The sequence below is a fragment of the Chenopodium album genome, chromosome 20 (assembly GCF_948465745.1).
Source record: "Chenopodium album chromosome 20, dcCheAlbu1.1, whole genome shotgun sequence".
Classification (NCBI taxonomy): Eukaryota; Viridiplantae; Streptophyta; class Magnoliopsida; order Caryophyllales; family Amaranthaceae; genus Chenopodium; species Chenopodium album.
Window position 1 is genome coordinate 5,430,513 of NC_137853.1, and position 25,273 is coordinate 5,455,785.

Below are 25,273 nucleotides of genomic sequence, written 5' to 3' on the forward strand. Positions count from 1 at the left end.
GAAATATTATTAAAAATGTAGCACAAGTTGGAGGTGCGGGGAATCGAACCCCGTGCCTCTCGCATGCGAAGCGAGCGCTCTACCATATGAGCTACACCCCCTCATTTGTTCTTAAGTTGAGATTGTAAAATATATTGTATTGTATGCGTTAATTTTTCTTCAAATACCAAACTTTTTTACTCTATACTACTTTGACTTTTTTACTATTCACATATTATCCTTAATCTATTATTTTTTTTTACTTTTTATAAACTAAATAAATGTTAGGATTTTTTTGAAAATAACACCACAAATTTTAGAAAATTTTGATTATAACACCACATTTTCTAAGACTTTAATTATAATACCACAAAAAAATCACATAATTTGTTTTCACCACCATCTAACTATTTTGTGGATGGAATCCGTTAATGGGACCCACAATGGACACGTGTCAATAAACAATTTGTTTAAAAAAATTAAAAACAAAAAATAAAAAAAGATAAAAGAAAAATAACACAAACCCTAACCTAACCCAACCCACCACCAGAACCACCTGCCCCAGCGGCCGACAGCCCAAACACACTCACTGGAACCTCCTGACCCCACCAAAACACATGTTTGACCATCGTTATCTATTTTTTATTATAAGAAGTATATTTATAAAAGCTATAAAAAGTTTAAATTATGAAATTATACATTAAAATAGACCCAACAACATCTTACATAATTACATTGGCTTTCATAATTATAAAAGATGATCAAAATGAGATGTGTGAATTGTACAAAAAGTCAAAACGTTGCAAGTAATTTGAGACAGAGGGAATAATTGATATGCAGTTACTAGTTCAGGTTATTAGGAAATCATAAGAATTACTTTATTCTATTTTGTAACTATTTTATAAAATCATTTACTAGATCAGTTCATAAGTACAGCTGTATCATTTACTATATATATCCTTGTAAATTAAAACTAGTTGGTGATTGTTTCAAAAAAATAAAAAACTAGTTGGTGATAAATTATTTGGAGTTACAAATTAGAATAAAAATAGCTGATTAAAAACCAGAATAGTTGGTGACAATTTATTCTAGTTTGTAACTCCAACTAATTGAAAAAAAAAAAGAAGCTATTATTGGAGTTACAAACTAGAAATAAAGGTGATAAATCAACACAACTGTAAGTCTTACAATGAAATAACCATTTACTATTTCACTTTAAGATTCTCCTTTAACTTCTGCAAATTAATCTCACAAAAATCTAGCTAAATAAAGCTAAACCTTACAAAGATTACAAACATTATGTGTCTATAAATTCAATTATAGCTGAACTTATGATGTACTTCATACTCACTAAAACCATTCATCCTCTATTCAATCGATAACAATGGCATCAATTACTCATTTTTCAGTTGTCATTTTTGTCTCTCTTTTAATCATTGCGAATGCAAATCGTAAGTCATGCAGTGAATTTCATATTTGTTTTAAGTATATAGGTTTATATATCAATTTACAGCCTTTCAAAAAATATATCAACTTACATATGTCTACGTGTACATAATAACGATTGTTTTGTTTAACTATAAGGAGGTCTTTAATATCTATAATATAGATTCAGTTTGTTTTAGCATATAAATAATTTTCAACTAATTTGTGTAGGTGATGCTTATGACCATGAAAGCCATGGAAGATTGAACATAGCGGAGACACGCAAGATGTTGTCGAGTAACACTGGAAATGAAATTGGATCCAATAAAGTGGTCCTAAATATATGCGCGCCACAAACTATTGGAGGACATTTAGTCTATTGTTGTCTCACATATAAATGTTACGATAATAAAGCCGCTTGTATGCGAGATTTCAATAATAATCATTGTATGAAGGCATGAGAAGTTTTATATTTAGAATATAAAAGTAAACCTTTGAATAAAATGAGAAAATTTTTCTCATAATCATTATATATTTCCTTTTTTGTTCTTGAATAAATAAAGATTAATACATTATAATAAACGCGCCTACTTTATTTTATAACAAATTTTGTTCTACTTTAATGGTTGAAGTCAATCTCGCTCTATAACATATTGATTCACTTCCAAGTATATCGTATAATCATGAGAGCTGCATAATATACTATATTTCTTTCTTTCTTTCTTTCTTTTTTTTTTTTTTTTTAATTATTATTTTATTTACACAAACCTAACCATGCTTGTTGACGTACAATCCAATAATCAATTAATGCATCAAAAATAAGAGGAAGCCCAGGTTGGGATAATCTCATGACAATTTGATAAATAAATCAACAACTTTATCCATATATCATCACTATGTGACATGTTTTTACACCTTAGAAAAAGTTATTGGTTTATTACGAATATGTCTTGTGATGAACAATTATCCCGTATTGATTCTCATCACCCCCCTGTCGCTCTCTAAACATCAATAAAATAAAAAACAAAAAGGGAATACTCATAAAGGCATTTGTTGTCGCAACTATAAGTGTATAACACAATAAACAGGATCAAAACTAACTTGTATTAAACCAAATACGAAGTATGAATTACATCTCAAAAATAAAAGGCATTACTGCATAATTGAACCCCTTTGGCAAAAACAAAGTAACAGCTGTACAAGGCAGATTTCAAATTAAAATTGAAGCTGATATTGAAGAAGTTTAACATAGAAAGTGACATTTGCTCTATAGTATGCAAAAGAAACATCAAAGACCACTCAAGTTTTGAGGCTCCAATATCATATACCAGCTATTCCTTTGAGACTATTTTATCATATTAGCAACGAGCAAATTTCACCCTTGCAAAATATTAAGAATCCTTAGTTCCTGTAGTTGCCAAAACGACCTCTTAGCCATGGTTGCCTTGGCTGATTATAAGCACCATGTACTGCACCACCACTGTTTGTGTGAGCAAAAGTCCTCAACCTCTGCTCTTTCATATTGGCGAACAGTGAATCCAATGTTTTAGGTTTCTGGTTTGGCATCATCTCCCCTCTCTGAGAAGGTTGATGCTGTTGCCATTGCTGCTGTTGTCGGTGCTGCGGTTGTTGCTGTTGCTGCTGTTGTCGTTGCTGCAAGAGTTCAAACATCATATCATGCTCTCACACATACACCCTAAATAGTCATAAATATTACATATTCTCAACTTCCAAGACTCGAACCCAACTTTCATCCTGAATTCAGTTTGCTTTCAAAGAGATTATACTACTTCCGTTGAATATTAATTGCAACTTGGAATATTTTATATTTCACAAACAATACCCAAATTAGCAACTAATATCTAACGGAGGTAGTAACATATTCTATCACAACTGCACTAAATTGCAAGATTCCAAACAAAAGATAAAAGAGGCACCACATATTATTGTAGGTAGACAAAAGACATAGATTTTACATAGAAAGGTTATCACTAGTTGAAGTTTTTATTGAAAGCACACCATTGCAAAAGAAAAATGGGTGAAACAGGCAAGGACCTCAGGTTGATTCATGTATCTTGGCTAAGTTTGTCAAAGTAAACCAAATCTACAGATTGAATCATCAAATACCTTATGAACATTGCTTCCCATTGATGCATTACCCTGCCGTCTCATCGGACCAGCAGCCCTGAAACAAAGACAATATCACAGAAGTGAAATCAAGCTATAGTCTAATAAAACTCAACTAGAGCAGCAACTACCGCCATGATGTCCCAAACAGCAGGTGTTAACCAGCATAGCCCATAAGAAAAAAGACTTGGCCATATTCTAATTCCATTATCCAGAGAATCTATACAATAAACCATATTTCAAATAAAGACAAACCAACAGCTACAAAAATTGCATGTGGCACTGTTCCAAATATATACTTCCCTTAGACTTATAAATGTAGGATAAGAACCAATCATCCAAACCCCCAATACTTGCACGCAAACTTGAGAAAACAATCAAAGGAAGAAACCAGCATGAAGCAATGGCCCTTCACGAGTTCAAACACCTCCAGATGTTGCACACTACAGGCAAATTCTTTGGAGACGAAGCTCAAAGGATTAATGAATGCTACTGAGTACAATGATGATACTTTCTGATATATGTAATAGCTTCAATGGGAGATTATACATAAATGAAGCGCCACAGCACCGCCAATTACAAACATAACCAGATTCTTGACTATCAGATTAATGTGAAGATAAAGCAAATGCATCCAACTTAGGACACCAGATGCAATGCTATAGAAAGCCTCAACCCTTAAATGACCCAGATAATCCATCATAGACTTCCCAAATTCTTCAAATCTTCTCACATTAAAGGCTGACAACGTAAAAAGCAGGTACAAGTATTACGCATTTACAATAGAAATGGTTTATCACAACTGGTGGATATCGGCTGTGACCTACACATAGCCAAGAGGCAATGTGCAAATATTAAGCTGATCAAGAAGATGGATCTATGGTTAGCAACAAGACAGACGGATCAAGTTGCAACTTGAAATTTGCAAAGCATGGCAGCTTCTAGATTGTGCAGCAGGTTTTTAAGTTGGGTAGAAAGCCGTAAAAGGTGGTATTTTACTGACAACGGAAGCCAGATAAAAATATAGAAATACATAACTTCATTTAGAATGGAAAATAGGCAAGCTAACGGTGCAAAAAAGGCCAATGAATCCTCAAAGTGTCAATTCAGACTACCCCAATCAGAGGATGAAAATAAGTGCACAACTGTCAGGAGAATAACAGTTTAACCAAGCCAGAACAACCCCTTATAAACTACTATTTCCCCAGCAGCAGGTAACTGTTGCACATACTCTTGACCAGTCTCCAATGGATAAATCAACAGCTCCAACATTGTATAAAAGCCATGTATCTTTCCACAATGATCCAGCATCAACCCCTAGCCCCTAACCTCAGCCCCAATGGACATCCCAAAAGTAAACTTAAAAGAACCTTGCCACCTTTAATCGAGACCATGTGATAAATGCAAAAGCTAACCATTTCAGAAGCCTTAAGCATTTAGCAGATGAGGAATTTAGGTGCAGAGATGGCCTAAGAACCAATAAGGTGTATTTAAAACACAACAGAGACCATTCAATACCCTCTGGCATTTGGAGCAACACAGCACAATGTTCTTATTAACTAACCGGAACCAGGTAGAATGGTCAAGAGTAACAGAATCACGATTTACCTGCCAAACATTTATTGATAAAACCTCATTATAGTCATTAAACAATATTATGAATGGTAGGCACCCATAAAAGGCATAGATAGCCTTACCTTGGTCTGTTCCAGTTAATGGCCCTGCTACGATTAAAACCTCCATTGCGGAAGGGGGCAGCCACTGCCTTCCGAGCAGCATCAGATGCCATAGGAAAACTATTTCCCTGAAAATTGGACCTTTTCTGAGCAAGAACCCCCTGAAATAGAAGGCAATATTCAAAATAGTGTATCACACAAGAATAAATAGGCTAAAGGGGGTGATTTCAAGAGATAAAAAGGTCATTATCACCAACCTGTCTAAGAGTAGACCTTGAGTCCATATATTGTCGCATCTTCAAAGCTCTAGCTTGTTTTTCATTAGTGGGTGTCCTAGTTTTATTCTGCAAACCACGTTTTGTAAGGGAAAATGTCATTCATCTAGAGTTATCTGGTAATGATTACCATTTAACATCAAATAAAACAAAGCACTAGTCAATAATGTGCCATACCGAAGCCCTCTGCTTCTTGGGTTTGCCAACATTTTTTTGGGACATCTTAATGATATCATCTGCACAAAATTACAACTCTATTACAATAACCCAAAGAAATCATCTCAAAGATACGGCATTTCTTATTGAGCTAGAGACATTACCTAAACTCATATCCATTTTTTTCTCAGTTAGAGCAATAGCCTCGGTTGTAAGCGGTTTCGTAGCCATCTGAAACAGAACATATAAATCAATACTAAGTTTGGGAAATAACATCACATTCAATCAGGAAAATCTTAGGGTTAATAAGCACACAAAGAGGACAAAGAAATATTCAACAAGCTTTTCACTTTTCAAATCTATATTCCATACTTCAGAACCACCAACAATTCCAGATGACAGCATAAAATCAAGAATATCACAAATAAAGTAGAATTATATTTTGGAAATAATTGACGCATTAGCTACTTAAAGAAGCAAAGAACACCATAAAACACAATATTAAGCAAGAAACAATCATAAATCGGAAAGAATCCCAATTTCCATTTCAATTGCAATAAACAGACTAAAATTTTCTACAATTTCCACAATTTCAGTATTCTACCTTCATTAGAAATCGCTAAACAAACCCTAAGTATATGTTGATTTTCATAAGAATCATAACAAGGTTACACAATAATAATGCTTCCAAAAAGATGAATCAAATCGTGCTAAAGCTGTATGAAACCCTAATTTAAAAGAAAAGAGAGGGCGCAAACCTGAGATCGACAAGAATTTGAGAAAGAAAAAACGTGAACCGGAGAGATTTCGATTGAAATTAGGGTTAGGGTTTCGTAAAATTTAACGAACTAGGAGAAAGAGGGCAAAATCAAGGCTTATAGGATGTCTGGAGAACAAGGGCGGTTTAGCACAAAACGGTATAGAAGAAGTTTCCTAGCGAAGTAGCGATACAGAAGTAAGCTATCAACTAATAACAACAGGACGCGGTTATAAATTTTTATTTACTTTAAATTTATTTTATTTTAAATTTACGTCTGAATTAGAGATGACAGTGGGTGAGTGGGTCGAGTCAAATGGTTGACCCGTTCCATTTCCGCCCCAAAGGGGTGGATGACGGGTATAAAAAATTAAAAAGTGTCCACCACAGTTATAGATTTTTGAGTAAACCAGCCCTATCACTCGTCTCATGTCTGCCTTATACTAATTTTTGTAAATGTTGAAACAAACTTGAAAGAGTTTAAAATATTGATATTATAATAATATATTGTACTCCTTATGAATTATTGACATTAACATCGTATAATGAATTGACTGAATTCTGCCGCCAAGTAGATGGCAAAAGAGATTTGTTAGAAATGATAATTTTTCATGTTATTGTGAATTTTGTGATATAATATGGTATTACGATAGCGGGTTTGGGGCAGGTATTGGACGGATTAAGGTGGGTACGAAAATCCAAATGGTTGGTGGGGCGGGGATGGATATTAACTTGTATCCGGTGGGGAGGGTATGGATGTGAATATTGTACCCGCCATGGATAGTGGGGCGGGGATAAGTATAAGATTTTTAGGCGGATATAGGTGTGGAGGTACCATCCTCCACATCCGACCTGTCCTATTGTCATCCCTAGCTTGAACTTATATTTATCTTGATAATTGATGTTTTACCGTATGACCATATGTACAAGTTAATGCAATATAGAAAAACTATTTGCACAAATTACACCTTTATCTTTGGTCTTTTTGTTGAGTAAAGATTGTAAAATTACCTGTACAAAAATGTTTGTTAAAGAAGAAAAATGCCACTTATCCCCTTGACTCATTGATTGGGCGCATAATAGACCTCTTTAGCTTTTGCCTAGGGCATGCAAAAGGTTTAGCCAAGCCTTGAAATTCTTTGGCTTTGCTAATTTCCTGTAACAACACTATTGATCTGTCATTTAATGATTACGGACTACTCTGTATTAATAAAAAAACCTTTAATTCTAATTGTTATCTCATGAATTTGAGAACTTATAACCTTTCATCATCACAATTTTCCGTTCATTGAACTGTCTGCGATTTGTAATACACAATACCTTTTTATTTTATATTATTTTATAATTCACATACAATACCATCCATAGCTTTCTTAATTCTTTTAGTACAAAGTCTTTGTACATCCACAAGCTTGTAGTTGTACAATACTAAGTCTTTGTACATCCAGTATGTAGCTTGTGTCTCTTACTCTCATCCAGTACCTCTCATCCGAATATATCTTTGTGTGAGAGTACATTCATCTTTGGGAACAAATCGACAAAAATGGAGTAATTAAACATCATGATTACGTCAAATTAAAATTGCCACAACAACCCAATTCTGAAGTCATTTTTGTCAAGGATGACCCTCTTTGCCCGAAAGTTAACTTTGTGATTAGTTATTTTGATTTACTAGGAGAGCTACTAGAGTGAAGGGAGCAATTCTTATGGAAAATAAAGGGGGGAAGGAGGTAGAGAAGGGAAAGTCGAAGACAATTGGGAACATAGTGATAAGCTGGATAACTAGATAGGGAGGAGTTAGAGGACTATTGCTTGAAGAGTTAAAAATTAATCTAACTCCAAACAATCGAACCAAATCCAAACTGACACGATCTAAAATTGGATAGGCATGGACACAATCATCCAAACCCAATCAATGACCTGAATCGACACCGATTTTTCGACCCTCATTAGAGAAGGCATTTCCTACCAAAGGCCAAGGCGATAATCACCTAAGGGCTTTCAGTTAAATAAAAGCTGTAGCCCTTGATGCATATAAACGTAGAACTGCCTTGATACAAGGATGCATAAAATACGCGCTGTGATGCTGATCCTTCAAAACCAAGGAAGTTCAACTTCCAAAGATCTGCCAACCAAACATAAAACTAGGAGAATTTTTAGCCACATAAACTGATAAACACCATGGTCAATTGGTCGGCTCACTTTCCTCAACATTTCAATCTAAAAGTTGTATTTGGTTGAACAAAATTAAGGAGCTGAAATACATTATTGCAGAAATCTAATCCCATGAGTAAGTAATGTGATGAAATCAGGGCCTATAATTTATTGTCGTAAAACTTTGTTTCTATCCCAATTGTATGGGACCTAAGTAAAGCTGCAATAAGGAAAATAGGGTTAATTTGAGACATCAATAACCCCTTCAATTGCTTCAATTTTCTCCGTAGATCCACTTCTCAGCATTGTGTGTGTAACTGACCAATTCCTCAGGCTTGAACCAAAGGTTGATTTCATCCTTAGCTGTTTCTGGGCCATCACTTCCATGGATAATATTTCTACATTCAAAAAATTAAGTCAGATTAACAGTGCCCAAAAGTTGGTCATTAAGAGCAAGCAGTATACATCCAAATCATTAGTGAAAAGTAGTAATACCTTCCAACGACAACAGCAAGGTCACCTCTGATGGTTCCTGGTTCTGATTTCTGTGGGTCTGTGGCTCCAATGAGTTTCCTTCCGTATTTAATAACTCCCTCGCCTTCCCATACCTATGAAAATAAGGAAGTTAGTCACAAATAATTTGGAAGTCACGTCTCTCGTGAAAAAAAGATTGTTAACTAATTTCTCACCATAGCGACCACGGGGCCAGAACTCAGAAAATCACAGAGTCCGTTAAAGAAAGGCCTCTCTGACAGATCATGATAATGCTTCTGGGCAAATTGCTTTGAAGGAACCACTACTTTGATAGCAACAAGCTTGAAACCCTTTCGCTCAAAACGTGCTACGATTTCTGAGATCTAAAACAGTGGAACAGTCATCTGTGTTAGTAAAAAAGAACGAAAAGGCTGTCCCAGCTGTGAATTTCAATGGTAGACACTCAATGAAAAAAGAAAAGGCACTGGAAAAATACTTACCAGTCCTCTCTGAACTCCATCAGGTTTGATAGCAATGAATGTACGCTCCATCTACACACAATTCAGTATGAAATCTCTCTTAATATCCTTTCCATGATTTCGAAGAGTACTTGGCAGGATACAAATTCAGCCATTACAATTTACAAGAATGAAGAGATATTAAGAAGTAAATACAGCAAAAGTTAAGCAGGTACCTCAGCAGCATAAGCTTCCTGGTCCTGAAGCAAGTAAGCTACATTGCGAAACAGACAAGGAAAACAGCATATTAGAGAGTGAAAATAAGCAGAAACACCAATAGCATTGGTACATATCAGCAGAAATTCAGGAAATAACCTATCACACAATGCATAGAAAGAAACTACTTCTTGACCCCATTGATAAACAGCATAAAATTAGTTTCTGTAGACAAGATTTAAGCTTGCTGCCACTAAAACTCTAGCTAGTGGTAAGGCTGCTCTTCTACAATTTCATATGGAAGAGGTTCCGAATGTCACGAAGCCAAAATAAAGCAAGGTACAAGGCTTCTCTACCTCCCACTCAAAATAAATAAAAAATGTCAATGCCATGTAATTCTTTCTTAGTTTTAACTTCCAATTTACAAAGTCCCATAATATGCATTGACTGATAGACAGCTGTAATGAAGCGAATAAAGAATAAAATTCCTCATTTAGTCTTCAGCAATACAAACTTTCTACAGGAAAACAATTGGGAGGAAAAAAAAAAAATACCAGTTCCTCAAATTATTGTGTCATTACAAATTGAACAAACAATATATGTATTTCTTTACCATATATAAGCACAAATATAGTACTTTCTGTCTTTCTGCATATCAATTTTAATGTCAAAAGCATTCTTTTTTGGGTCCCAATAAAGTTGTCAAATTAGTACCATTTGGTGCTTTTTACTAGTAGAAAAACAAATTACCCTTCAAAATTATCCATTGATTAAACTTTTAGTCCCAAAATTTGAGAGGTACAGGTAGTTCTATAATTCAGCAATCACACAAAATGATAAACAACAAGAAAAAAAGACATGAAAAGAAAATCATTGAAAGGGCAAACTATTGGCACCTGCTGCAGGGATGGCCAATGCGGTGGACAACCATGTTCCGGATGCATTAGCTCCTCCGAGAGAAGCCAAGTGAGATGCTTTTCCTCTCAAGGATACAGCAGCAGTAGCAGCCACAGTTCGTCCTTCTGCAATTCAAACACAATAAATTCTTCAAAAACAATACTTAAACTTAATCCATCATACGATAACAAACAAATATACTCAAGAAAGCACAATCAAACCCGTCCAGTTTAACCGTTTCATATCGTTTCGTGCTACACGCACACAGCTTTTATATAACCATACACTTCAAGATGTAGTGAAGACACAAAGCAACATAGATAATACATGCATTTCAAGTCCAAAACTATCTACATATCATTTTAATTGAGAAAGCAAATCAAAGATGAATTCCATCTCCAGCATTCAATTTCATATATCAATCCACCACTTTTCAAATAACAAAGTCAAACAATCTTCTATCCTTTTAATTAAATTATGTTGTTATTTGTTATAACCTAAAAATCAAAATATCCCTAATTTAAGGATTTATACGCACATCCATTTCACCAACATAATAACACAATCAAAAGCAACAATCTAAAACTTAACCTCAATTCAAATCCAGACATAGTTACTACACTAAAGATCATAACTAATACTTCCTCCGTTTATTCATAGATACAACATTTAGCATTTCACAATACTCACACACCGACAATCTATAACGATTTATAATAATAAATAAGGTCTTGTTAGACTCGTCTCAATTTATGTTATCAAATTAACATCTACTACTAATAACCATTACACGTAGTATAGTATCCCCGATTGAAATCATGCATTGACAAGCGCGAAAACAACCACAATACAATTAAATGAATCTAAAAATAACATGACATTTGAATAACGATCAAGGAGAATGAAAGAGTACCAGGAACGAAGCGAGAGGCGGAGTTCTTGGAAGAAGAGAGAAAAGAGCGAGCAGCCCTAGAAGCAGATCTGTAAATGTGGGACCTCATATTTTTCAATGGAGAGAGAAACTAACAACTCTAACAAAAGAAGAAGATAGTGGGAGTGAGGTTACTAGAGTGACAGATCGATACAACAGTAAGTAGTGATGTTTTAAGGGTTTTGTTTGGGTTTCTTTTTATAGTAGTAGTAATTGGTACTGTAGGATTTTGATGCTTTCTTATTTACTTTTACTGTTGGAGATTTGGAAATACTTTTGTTAGTTTGCTTATTTCTTTACTTGCCTTGTTTAGGTTTTTGATTAGGAATCCATACATTTGATTTAAATGTGTGAGACATGTCTAATCTAGGTATCAGGTATATTGTAGATGAAGTTAGGTCAATTAGGGTTGTTTGTATGAGACTATGAGTCGAGTACTCAAACTTATATTGTTATCGTATTGGGATGGATACATAATATTTGTAGTTATTGATATTAGATCAGTATTTATATCGAATTTGATGAAGTCCAAGCATTCAAGCTTTTGGATTTATATTTGCGATTATATTTGATTTTATACTTGATTAAAAACTGAATCTGTATTCATTACATCATGGATCTGAATATGGATGTCATTGCTTATAAAACATACAAAGCAATTACTTTACAGCTTTTAAAAGTGAGCTTCTTGTTCAAGGAATGCAAAGGAGATATAATGTTAATATATTAGGAGTGTGAGGAATGCAAGGGAAGTCTAGCTCGCTATGAAGTTCAATTTTGCCATTATAAATGACACTTCTACAACCCTTTCTCTTCTCCTCTCCATTTCCTCTATCTTATATTTCCCTGGACTAGCTACCCTTGGCGCACCCTGGCCTTCCCATCTCTTGCCCACCTACGGACCTACCATCGCACGGCCCCACCTTCCCCTTCCCCCACCCCACCAACAAACAACAAGCAACAATCACCCCACCTTATTTTTTTTCACCTCACTCTCTACTCCTTCCCTTTCGTTTCTCCTCTCTTTCACATAGCCACAAGTCCACAACCTTCACCACAGCCTAATTAAAAGTAACAAAATAACAACCATAGTAGGATCCGGAAATTAAAAAATACTTGCATCACAAATAGAAAAGACAATTTGCAAACCGCAAAACCATACGGATTGTAAACATGATACTATCATATTTATCATGTATGATTTGTTTGAGTAAATTATTTACATGTAAAATAATCATAAATAAGTACTAGAACTTCAAATAACAATGAGATCATCATCACAAATCATCCAAACTTCAATACATGTAAATCAATGAAGAAAAGAAATTTGATTAATCATTAAATTATCATCTTTACAAGTATGAATAAAATACCGTTAGAAAGTTGCAAATACATTTTCATGGATCACATATACGACGTCAATATATCAATTAGCAATAAACTACGCCTCCACCAGCAAAGGCAACAAAGCTTCACAAATCACGTGGGCCTTGTAATGGTGTTGAGTTTACTCTACGTACACTGCTTCACAACCTAATTTTACTCCAATGCTGACAAGTTAAGTATCTAAGTGATCATCCTATTTGCAAGCAAGACACTTTCCCGAACAACAACAACAACGGACTTTGAAAAACTACTTCACATTACGTATCCTTGTTTCAAAAAACATTTGTCAGAACGGATTTCTTAAGGAATTGACGATAAGGGCATGATTTATATGGAAACAAATCAAACGTTTGAATCAAAACGAACTGAAAGTCTGAAACTAACTTTCAATAAAAATGTCCAGTTAAATACTTAATTTGACAGTAACTAGCGAGAAGACAGAACAGACTAACAGTCACGACAGGGAAACAGGATGGGCACAACTGCAAAAGTTTGTATTTAATGGCCATGGCCAAGGCCAAGTCCTCTGATTAGAAGTTTCCAGGAGGGGGAATTCGACGGGAGCTCAATTTGAAGTGGTGAACAATGGTGTCTGTAATACAGAGTACAAGGTAAAATTGGCAAAGAAAAAAGTTCGATCTGCAGCACTTAGCTGATTAGCAAACCTGAAATTAGCCTTATTTTATTTACCTTGAATGTGGTTATATTTACAAGCACAATAATTAATTTCTGCACATCAAACTCAGATTCTCAATAACCTTATTTTTCTAGCTATATACATTGCTGAACGTTGCTTTCACAATTTTGATCACCGGGGTCAGTTTTATCAGGTCCAAGCTTGCACTCTGTTCGTAATGCTCTTAACCAAGAATCAACCTGTGCAATAAAGTTACAATTCAAGTATCAAGAAAATGGTCTAGAACACTACACAAACAGTTACACTTACAATACATGCAACCATGGTTATGGACATATTTTCTAGCAAAAAAAGGTCATTTTATCCTCTTCTTCCTGCTGAACACGAAAGCATACAACAAAGATAAACGGGGATGATCATCTGTTTCACTTGGGGCTCTGTATTTTACCTCGAAATAAGGGTACGGAGAATTGACACCTCATTTGGACCAAAAAAATGATACATTTTCTTTACAAAGCTAAAACATGAACATATGAGTTTTTGTGTTCAACAGTCTATGACCCCTCAACTATACTCCATCAGTTTATTTAGATTACCCAATTTGTCAGTTTAAAGTGATTCATACACAAGGAAATCAGTAATATGAGATTGTTAGGTTAGTCTCGATATATACTTTGTACGGAGTATGAATGATCAAGGTTGAGTGTGTAAACTTTATGACACAAAGGGAGTACGTAATATTACAAAACAAAATAGCATGAATTTTCACACAAATTTCATAAATGTCCGCTCAAGAAAAAAAAAAAATTTGAGAACACGCCAAAAGGTGCACATCTAAGATTTATTAGTTTCACATAGGCAATTAACAAGTGACAAAATGAAGTAAATCTGCCCCGGATAAGAAAAGACATCTTTAACAGCAAATCACATATGAAGTACAAAAAAGTGAAGCGTCAGCTACTGGATTTACCTGTATCTCAGAATCGCTGGAACATTCAATTCTAAGTCCATAACGTGTAACAATGTAAAAGCAGTGCCAAATTTCTTCACCTTCTCGGACTATGCATGGCAATGAGCCTACTTCATCAATATCGGAGAGAAGAGCTGAATCCTGAGGACTCAAATCTGCAGCAGCTTTATTAGATTATTACTTAATAAATCCAAATGCTATCAAAATCTTTACAAATTGACAACCCTTTCAAACAAGCATACAATTATACAAATAAGGCAATTAAACACTTTGACAAATGTACCCATGTGGCAACACCCCACCAGAAAAAAAAAAGGGGGGGGGGGGGAAAGAAGAGGTATACAACAATTTAGAAGGCCATAGCTTTACAAGAGAGTAAAAATCAGCTTCTTCATTTCTCAAGAAAAAGTCCATTACAAAACAAACATATGACTTAAGAACACAACACATCTAGGGAGCATGTTATGAATCAAAGATACAATCACAAATGATTGAGATGAATAATACAGTTCCAGTCATTAAAAATGTCACCTGAAATAAACATTCTTCGAAGATGGACCGAGAAATCAAATACCTGTAGAAGACAAGTAAAAGAAGATGCATGATCCTTGCAGGACTGTAAAGCGAGGAACCCAGTCATCGACATCACAATCATCAATAGGAGGCAGCTCGCCAGGTAGTGCCGCCCATCGCTAAAGATTTCAAAAGTAAATGCATCAAAATCAAGCAATATAGTATTAAAGTTGGTCCAAATACTGAAAGATTACCAATAGAATCCTACTGTTCTCATGTTTAAGTATCCTGATAGTCGAGCCCGCCGCAAGATTTCATCAAGATGTTCCAACCTACATTAGCGGGAACATGTTAATGAAAGAGTACAAGTAGCTGGTTAGTTCAATGCATGTATACAAGTGGAAGAGAGAAGCATTTCTTACTGTGCTTTAAAATGAGCCTCCCTTTCTTCTACATCAGCAAGTTCTGACCGAAGGGATTCTAGTTCTACAGCACTCAGCTCAACCTGTGAATTAAAGATAGAAAAGAGTCAGATATACATTCTTATCACAAATATAAATGGGGATTGAGTAAGCAAAGAATACCTTTTCTTCACCATTAAGACCAGTGATATTTCGTAGTCCCTTCAAACTAAATAACCTCAACATGAATGAAGCAGTTTTCAACTTGCTCCTAGAAAATGAACGATTCTGAACTATGCTGAAGTCAAAGGAAGGAAAAATAATAGTGAGAATCAACTAAAAAAATACTTCACTATTAGACTTTTCTTTTCAACTAATAAAGGTACCTGGAAGCACCGTTGGTACTTGTATTTGAGAAAAATGAATTTCTATCTAAATGAGATGTGCCAGATGTTGATGTATGAGGAGAATCTTCACCAGATATTGAGGTATCTGAACTTCTGGGTAGGGGAGAATCTGCGGAAGCTGAAGCCTCAAAATAATCTGGTATGATCTCTATAGTTCTAGGACCATCACCCATCAATGAAATGCCTTTTTTTCAAATCAGCTGCAAAATTTATACAACATGGTGAGCACACTGAGGAAGGATGTAGTCATTAGTATAATCCTTCAAGCAAATGAGAACAAAAACATTGACTCTATTCAGCAATCAGCACATAGTTTAAGGATATAGCCAACAGCATATTGAACAAAAGCAATTGCAAAATTTGCAAGTGTAAGGATAAAGTAGAAATGAAAGATTAGTAATTTTCTTTTCACATGTACAGACATGGAACCATATGACCATATGTCCATGTTACTCTAAAAGGTTGACATAAGGTAAATAATCGTTATTTAAAAGTATAATTGGGCAACTTTTAATGCAAATCTTCTGTTCAATGTACTCCACTAATTAGCTTATTTGAATGTGTCGATTCATTTCCAATCAATTTTCTAATGCATTATTCTCCTTTCAGAAGATATATGTTGATGACTACACGGAATAATCAAATTTGGTTCATGTAAGCCGATCTCTCTTATGGGATTAAGGCTTTGATTGAATGATTGATTATTCACCTTTTACCAAACCAAACAGCAGTACACCACCAATAATAAATAACATTATAACAATGAATTATTTGACATTAAATTAACTATTTTTCACTCGATCTAAATGAACCTGGACAACAAGTGCCATGTTTGCTTTAGTTCATATTATATATATCAAAAAAATGGAAGTAATATTCCAACTATTTGCATTGCAATTTTTCTACTCTCAACTTTTGGAATCTCTAATATCAGCTATCCAAATTGCTTAATATGAAGTAAATCTTTATACATTTAATATACTTATCCAAAATCTATTCTTCTTCCGCTTTTTTTAGAATGCAGGGGAGGAAAGTAGGGAAGAAAAGGAAGGATAGAGGAAAACTTTCAACATTGAAAGTTCATTAAGAAGTTAAGAAAGATGGAAGCCATATACTTTCCCTCTGTTTCCCTAACCTGACATTAAAACAAGGGAGCTCCATAGTCTCCCTTCCCACATCGATACAAAGTACGATATATTAATCTTTGTGAAAACCTATAACTGTGACTGAAGATCTACCAGCAAACTGATGCCAAGCACAGTTCCACTTATAAAATTAAGCGATCTACAAAGTACTAAATAAGTTACAATAATACCATCTCCCTGCCCCTGCAAACATAAAAGATCTAAGAAATAAAGTGTTTTTGCAACTTCATGGAAGTAAAAAAAAAAAATTATAGAATTATGATGTAAAACTCTTAAAAGGCATGTGGGACAACCGGACAACTATAACATGTTGAGGAAATTTTCATTGCAGCAAGTAAAAACTTAAACCTCAAAATAGATATCTACTGGCACTCTTATGAGAAGTTCCCAAGGATTAATGTAGTACAGGATTACAGGCAACTTAAACTATATGAAGAAAATAATTATGTACGAAGCTTAAAATATAATAAGAGGAATAAATTAGCACCAAATTGTAAGCCCATATTTTGCCTCAGAGCTAATGCAGTCTTCAAATGACACTCAAGAGAACAATATAGTCAAATACCCAGCATTCTAGCCTAATCAGAATCCCAGATGGATTTTCCCAGAGGAAATAAGACTCCAATCATCAGAAAATAAAGCTTTGTTCTTTCAGAATCCTTAATACTTTCTTATAGGCCATGTTAAGTAACTAGGCATTCTAGCAGTCCTAGTCTCACCTGTGTTCACATGACATGAGTGAAGGCAACATAATCTACAACTAACTCTCCCGATCTAAGTCGAGCATGAAAACTATAGTCAACCACAAATTTGTAGAGAACAATAAGGATTTATACTTGGTAGTACAATACTTGTACGAACTAACATTTTGTAGCACTTTTAATCCACAATCACCACATCATAAATCTAGGTTCTCCCACAACCTTATACTTAATTACACTCATATCTAGGTTCATGTAACTTAGAGGACGTTGAGATTCAAATTAGCTACATATTTGGCAACAATGCTAGGCATATAAATACTAATCCCGGTTAATGGTATGCACATCGATTCTATCAATTCATGAGCTTTGCAATGATTTATGTGGAGTTTGAAATACTAGATCATTGCAAACTTATCAACCACAGCTGCAATTCCAACAACAGTTACCATTACTTAAATATCATAAGCAGCCACATTAATTGGAAATACGATGTCTCTTGGCAATTAATAAATCCTGCTCACTCCCATGTAGCCTCAATCATCTATCCTCACCCCGAAACCCCAGCAAGAATGTCAATTGCCTAAATTGAACAGCTTTTAAAAAGCAGCCCTCAGTTGATCCAGCTAAATAGCCAATCAAGAACATTCTTTTTAGCATTCTCAACTTAATTGCTCAAAATCCTCACCCACTTTACAAAAACCTTTAAAAAAAAAAATCCAAATTTGAACTATACTCAAAACAGAACATCTCAACAGGCGTTAACTAATAAGCCCTTTATCCTAAATTAAAATCCCAAATCACAAGTCAAATAATCACATACACCACCCTCCAAACGAACCCTAAACCCTCAAAAAAAAAAAAAAAAAAAAACCATACTTTGAATGATCAATTACAGTACTGAAATTGAACTCAACTCCATCATAACCCCATATTAAATTCGAATCAATTAGCCCAAAAAGATTAAAACAAAAAAAAACGTATACATAATTGATCATAATCATGAAATCGTCAAACATATTCCAAATTTTATTAGTAGCAAATACAGAAATTAAATCACAAGCTAAATCAACAACAAAGTACAAATTTTGCAAAATTCCCAGGAAAAATTCAAGTAGTTAATCAAGCAAAAGCAAATCCATTCAGCATAAAAACACAACAAAAAATAAAAATAAAAAAAAGGAAGTACCTTTTAAATAAAGGTTAAAGCGAAGTGGGTTGGCGATTGAAAGGAGAGATTGAAGACAGAAAAGGAAAGGGGGGGGGGGGGGGGGGGTTTGAGTTCGTGGTTTTTTGTTGTGTTTAGTGCTGGTTTTAAGAATTTAAAATATGAGATTGACCAATGGTAGAAGAATACGTCTTATTTTCATCAATCATTATCATTTTATTGTGATGATTATATCCAATGAACTGTTCGTTAATGTTGTTGTTGTACTCGGAAAACATTGCCGATTTTAGCTATGGAAATCACCGTTTTACCCTCCACTTCAATTATGGGTGTTTCTTGTATTTCATTTGCACTCGGGGAACAAAATTGTACTAGACCAATGATTCGGGCTAGTCAAAGTTAGAACAAAGAAGAGGCCTTTTGTTGGTTCAATGCAAGTCAATAATAAGCGAGTCAATAAATGAGAAACGATATAGTAAATTATATGATAAATGGGCAATAGGGTGGTGACACATGGACTCTTTAATCGAAAAGCAGATCGGAATAGAAGAGGGGTGGTGATAACTACTAATTTTGCATTTTGAAGGTAAAAGGTGATTAATTTGAAAAGTCGCGTATTTGAGGGTGTTTTTTTACAAAATTTCTTTAAATCTAATACTCGTATATTTTTAATGTAAATAGAGGATAAAAATTTTTTTGTAAGGGTAATACGAAGTATATTATTTTCGTTAACTAAATTGCCGAATGCCGACCACAACAGCTTATGATTAATAAACCTTTTTTTTTTTTTTTTTTTTTTTTTTTTTTGGAAAAGCTAAAATGATTACTTGTAACAATAAACCTACCAGTTTAAAGTTGATTTGATTCAATGTTGCTTGAACGATACCAAAGGGCTTGTGTCCACAAATAGCTGATTTGTGATTTCACATGTCAACAGATATTAAATAAAATTTGACCTTAATTGTATCCATAAATAGCTACTAATTCAATTTAGTGGTATGTTATCAATCAACTCTCAATCAACCACTAAACTTGGACAACGAAGTAGATTTTAGATGGCATTTTCATATTTATCTACACAAAGTTAAAGAGAGCATTTAAAGTTACCCCTGAAATGTATTCCGTATAGAAGTAATTATCCATTAGAAGTCATAGCAGTAATTTTATTATTACGGAGTATGAGATGGTTTCGTACACGATTTTATCTTAATAAGGATATAAAGAGGAAATCGATTAGTTGAAGGCATTTGTCTTTTGTCTCGTGCTAACATTTCAAATGTATAAGTGGAAGTGAGTAAGATAGGACCGAATCAAACCCCACATAAATTTTGTGGTCAGAAATCAGAATAACACTCAGCAACTCTCTGTCTCTCTCCTCCTGCAAAGTGAATTAGGCAATAATGGCATCTTCTTCCTTATCACCCCCTAGCTTCCAAGGTGTCTTCCTTAACAAATCACAATTTCTAGGCCAAAATCACGTCAAACTATTAACCCAAAGATCAATCTCAACTTCATGTCCTAAAACAATCTCAAATAAACCAGCAATCACTGCTAAATTTGATCTCTATGGAATCTTGGGTGGCAGAGGTTTATGCAATGGCGAAGCAGGCCTCGAAAAAGAGCTGAAAAGAGACATTCAGAATCAGCCACAAACAACCGATGGTAATGAAGAGGAACCGGATAAAAAAGCATTTGCAGACTCAGGCATTGATGAGGTTATACCAGAAAATGCATTTGAGAAGGAGCTCTCAGGCCTAACTGGTGGATTTCCTGGAGGCGAAAAAGGTCTCCAGAAATTCATTGAGAAAAACCCACCTCCTCCTAAGACAGAAAACAAAGGAGGTGAAGACATGAAGATGGTTTTGACCTCCAAGAAGCCGAAACCACCTGAGCTGCCATTGTTGTTGCCCGGGATGATCGCCCTTGTTAAGAATAAAAACAATCCATATTATATGTACTGCGGAATTGTGCAGAGGATTACTGATGGCAAGGCTGGAGTGCTGTTTGAAGGAGGGAATTGGGATAGGCTGATTACCTTCAGGCTTGAGGAGCTCGAAAGGAGAGAGAAGGGCCCACCAATGACAAATCCCAAGTCTGTTGTGCTTGAGCCTATGATTGAAATGCTTGAAAAGCAGGCGTCAGAAACAGAAAGTAGTGAAATAACTCAGTAAGCTTCCAATGACCTATCTTTAGTCTTGTTTGTATTGTACAGATCAAAAGCTGCAACTTCTCTTCTATTCACCCAGAATAAAAACTCTAGTAAATGACTGTTCTACATTCCCAATTTCTCATATTCCCTGTAATTATATATCTATTGCATCCACAGAATCTATTAATCTATCATTAGTTCCAAGTTAATGATAATCCAAACATCAACTGGATATGGAAGTAACAGGCAGAGCAGATCTAACTCCCAGGAAGCTTTAAGTTAACAGATTAATGCACATACAAAGTAATAACAAAAGGAACTTCGGTTCTGAAAAACCGAAATTTAATCATAGATGATAATCAACAGTACATAGTACCACAAAAAGTGCAAATGGTATATCAATATATGGTATATCAATAAATGGTATGGTATACACCAATTGGTTTGACCAGTCCTACCTATGCTGCCTCTTCTTTAATCTTTACTGAGGCTGAAACAGCAGCAACAATATCTGATAAGAAATCCAATTTACCAATTTTTTCACAAAAATGTTATTGTGAGAAATAGCCATTGACTACTTCAGTGAGATCAAACGCAGCCACCCAACTGCAAAGAGAAATAAAAGGAGGGCAAACAAAGTAGTTAGGGAAACATGAAGTTGAGATTTCAAAGACTTCAGAGGGGAAGGGGAGTTAAAAGATAAAAAAAGTTTCATTTCAGAACAACATGCTGTACCAGTATAGCTTCCATCTCATCACTTGATACTGGTGTTCGCTTGGGCTGGTCAGAAGCCCTCCCAGAGGCAGACAAGGAGGAGTTGCTGGAAGCTGACCTTAATAGGAACGCCTTCAAAGCTTCATCTGTTGATGGGGAAGAAGATTCTGGCAAAGAAGAAAGGGAAAAAAACAAAAAAAAAAAAAAAAAAAAGCCAGATAAGTTAGGAGTTAAAATTAAACACAGCAATAATTACCCAAATGTTTAAAGTCAGCCATTAAGCTAGATATAAGTAGTCAAATCTCAAAATTTTCTGAAACAGAAGACCATTGCTTAGCACAGCTTTTTCAAACAATATCAATAGGAACAAGGTAGACGGCCTTAGATTAGATTTTAGTACTAAAATTTAAGCATAAAGAGAGGCTAGCAAGAAAGACAGCACTAATCGAAGAATCATTGTCAATATCATCACTGAGATAAATAACAGCAAGTCAGAAACTTGTATTCAGAGAGTAAAGGCGGATATTATAGATCAAACATCAAAATAGGAGGTTAAAAGCTTAAGACAGAAACTGGATCACAAAATTAACTTCAAGGATAAACTACAGCTTACAGATTCCTTAAGATTTTATTTTAAGAAATTAATTGCAATGGGCAATGGCCCAGTGGTCAAGGCCTAAATGCTAGAGTCTGAACTGCCAAGTCCCAGGACAGTTTGTAGATATAAATTTTTTGCACTATGTAAACAAACTGCCTAATGCAGCTCCCATCAAAGATTCAAAGTTACACTCTTCAAATAAACTTAAAAATTACTACCAACACTAAATACAACCTATTAGGTATCTCAGCTCCTAACACCCCCCCCCCCCTTCCTTTTGATCCCCGGCAAAAAGGAAGGGATTAAGGTCGTGTGATCAACTTGTTTAATGACTTGTGCGTGGGGCATTCATATTGGACATATTACTTTTGTAAGACTTTTTCAAACCAAGGAAATTTACAACACTCCACTAAGCAAACAGTTACCAGTGACTCCCTCTCGTGAACCACTATTGTTAACTAGGTTGCACAAGAACAGATATAGACATAGGTACAGTACAAGTAAAACTTATACGTAGAGTGAGAAAACTTCTTGTTTATGGCTGATGGTAAATCACTAAATGTGACACTTAATGTCCAATGCATGGATATGGATGCCAAAAATTTACAACCAGTCTTGGTGCTATTGAGTGAATTATTCAGGCTGGAAAGTGAAAGTTGAAACGAGAGATAGAGATGGGTCTTGAATCTTTTGCCTTAAAAACGTAGAGTTCAGGTGTCAATATATATTTTATTACTTTCCTTGTCTCAATATTTCATCGATCAGGCATAAGGTTCCAAAAAAAGGTTATTAAATCACATTGGTATTGTTCCTGTGAGATTCCAAGTTTTGTCTATCTTTATTTTATGTTTATAGATCCAAAATATAAGAGAAATATATGAACATGGTTTTTAGTTAGACAAAACACCCTTATTTGTGTTCCCTGCATGTTGCTTGTAAATAAACACACTAAGCTAGTTGACAAAAAAAATCCATGCTTCCTACTTCCTAGCTGGTCAATGACCAAACTTTGTTACTCCTAATAGACACAGAAATGCACTCCTCGTCTTCAATTGCCTAGTCATAATTTTCAATCCTATCATCTTAAAACCAAAAGTGAAAAATCATACGATACTTCTTAAACCATTTAACCAAGAAAACAAATCTTATATACTGCAGATCAAACCACTTGCCATAACTCTAACTGAAATAACTTTTGTGCTCCAAGAATCCTCGCGTCGCAATTTACAAGCCCCATCATCCATTTTAGAATGTTTCAAGTTACATCCCCCCCCCCCCCCCCTCTTATAACTTTCCTCACTTTTTCCTTCTTTGATTGGGTCCCAAATTGATTCACTCATATTTTTTTCTCCACAATTTCCCTTTTCTAGAAAATGCGCAAATCGAAATGATGCAAGTAAAATGGGATGTAAAGAGTAACAATATTTGCCAAACTTTAATGTACGGAAAATCTCAAAATTCATGTTTCTATTCAAAATTAATATTTATCCTTTAGTGAAACTTGCGGAAAAAATCTTCCCTAAATAACCAAAGAGTACTTCCCTCATGGAAATTCAAATCTTAAAATGACTTTTCCTCTTAATAATCCCTTTGAATAAATTCGAACGAAATCCACAACAACAACACCGTCACCAAAGCCTTAGTCCCAAAGAATGAGGTCGACTGTATGAACCAAGTCCCCTAAGATTGAAATGGTGCAAGTAAAACAAAATGTAGAAAATAACTACAATCACTAAACTTTAATGCATAGAAAAATCTTAAAAGGCATATTTCTATTCAAGCTTAAAATTTGCCCTTTAGAGAATTTGTGGAAATGTCTTCATTAAATAACCCAAGAATACTTCCCTCATGGAAATTCAAATCTAAAAATAAATTTGCCCCTCTACAATCCCTTTGAATAAATCCAAATTAAATCCACAACAAAAACACCGCCAAAGTCTTAGTCCCAATGAAAGAGGTTGGCTATATGAATCAAATCCTAAAATTTATGTCCTTGTTGTTAATAATGGCAAGTTGGCAACATAGAATTCTAGTGGTTGAGGCGAAATTATTGACACATTGTTTCAACATTAATGATTTCGTGGTTCCAAATTGTTTGAGAATTGCAATACCATATATCTACAAATCCCAAATTTGGAATTTGGGTTGCTTGTTTCCCTTTTGGTGCAACATAAGCCTATACAACACATTGACCAAATCTTAAGCAACACAAAACGTCCAATTTCTTACACAAAACTATAGATCCATCAAGGGCATCAACAATACCTGACCTAGTAACATGAGCAACAAATCTATAAATCTAATATTAATCTTCAACCATCAAACAAAACTCCACAAAAATTACCAATCAATGTTATTAATTTTCAACCAATCAAGATTAATCTGCTAATTGAAAGTTTAACAATAAACCAAAAGAAATTAAAATTTAACCCCAAAATTTTTAATTACACAAAATAATTAAAAATTAAAAATCATGTCTAATCCATCAACGTAATAAATAAACAAGCAACACAAATGCAATACACAAACAACATCTCAATAAATATAATAAATCACGCAAATTAATAATAGAAAGTAAAAAAAGACGAAAGGAAAAAGAAAAAAAAACCAGAAGAAGAAGAAGGTTTAGGATGACGTTTGGGGAATTTGATGCGAGGGATCCTCTTGAAAGCATGAGAAGCAGAAACAGCAGAAGCCATAATTTTAATTAATTAAGTTTGTAAATAATTTTGAAAGTTGAGGAAAGATGAAAGCAAAAACGTCTGCGTCTAGAAAAAGGGAGATGAAATAGGACGCGAGATAAACGCAGATTTGCGGGTAGTGGTAAGTGGTGGTGTGGGGTGGGGAATGCCGTAGTTCAAGATTTTCAACGTGACCTAGTCACAATTCACAACCCACGCTTTTCCGTTCGCGGTTTTTTTTTTTTTTTGGTTTGTGATCTCGTTATTGATGTTTGGAT

The 25,273-nt window shown here is 34.7% G+C and overlaps 2 protein-coding genes, 1 long non-coding RNA gene, 1 other non-coding gene and 1 pseudogene across 4 annotated transcripts; 1 reads left to right on the forward strand and 4 right to left on the reverse strand.

The window, feature by feature from the left end:
• Nucleotides 1-28: 28 nt before the first annotated feature.
• TRNAA-CGC (transfer RNA alanine (anticodon CGC)) lies at nucleotides 29-101 on the reverse strand. The gene has a single exon. It is a non-coding gene; the product is annotated as a tRNA-Ala (tRNA).
• A 2,374-nt stretch (nucleotides 102-2,475) lies between these two features.
• Nucleotides 2,476-6,585, reverse strand: LOC145598937 (uncharacterized). Its single transcript, XM_081655338.1, has 7 exons — nucleotides 6,397-6,585; nucleotides 5,803-5,869; nucleotides 5,660-5,718; nucleotides 5,465-5,551; nucleotides 5,229-5,368; nucleotides 3,532-3,589; nucleotides 2,476-3,057 (listed from the first exon to the last, which is right to left on the reverse strand). Exons 2-7 carry the CDS (start codon nucleotides 5,867-5,869, stop codon nucleotides 2,806-2,808), a joined length of 663 nt encoding a protein of 220 aa, XP_081511464.1. The 5' UTR covers nucleotides 6,397-6,585; the 3' UTR covers nucleotides 2,476-2,805.
• A 1,999-nt stretch (nucleotides 6,586-8,584) lies between these two features.
• Nucleotides 8,585-16,246, reverse strand: LOC145596670 (uncharacterized). The gene is made up of 14 exons (XM_081652889.1): nucleotides 15,819-16,246; nucleotides 15,616-15,730; nucleotides 15,454-15,536; nucleotides 15,300-15,363; nucleotides 15,093-15,210; nucleotides 14,519-14,673; nucleotides 13,734-13,787; nucleotides 11,508-11,577; nucleotides 10,594-10,719; nucleotides 9,718-9,755; nucleotides 9,524-9,574; nucleotides 9,239-9,406; nucleotides 9,045-9,157; nucleotides 8,585-8,947 (listed from the first exon to the last, which is right to left on the reverse strand). Exons 1-14 carry the CDS (start codon nucleotides 16,010-16,012, stop codon nucleotides 8,824-8,826), a joined length of 1,473 nt encoding a protein of 490 aa, XP_081509015.1. The 5' UTR covers nucleotides 16,013-16,246; the 3' UTR covers nucleotides 8,585-8,823.
• A 3,899-nt stretch (nucleotides 16,247-20,145) lies between these two features.
• On the forward strand, nucleotides 20,146-21,211 carry LOC145597527 (NAD(P)H-quinone oxidoreductase subunit S, chloroplastic pseudogene; annotated as a pseudogene).
• A 260-nt stretch (nucleotides 21,212-21,471) lies between these two features.
• LOC145597528 (uncharacterized) lies at nucleotides 21,472-25,116 on the reverse strand. Its single transcript, XR_014103370.1, has 3 exons — nucleotides 24,923-25,116; nucleotides 21,738-21,883; nucleotides 21,472-21,608 (listed from the first exon to the last, which is right to left on the reverse strand). It is a non-coding gene; the product is annotated as an uncharacterized LOC145597528 (long non-coding RNA).
• Nucleotides 25,117-25,273: the final 157 nt, after the last annotated feature.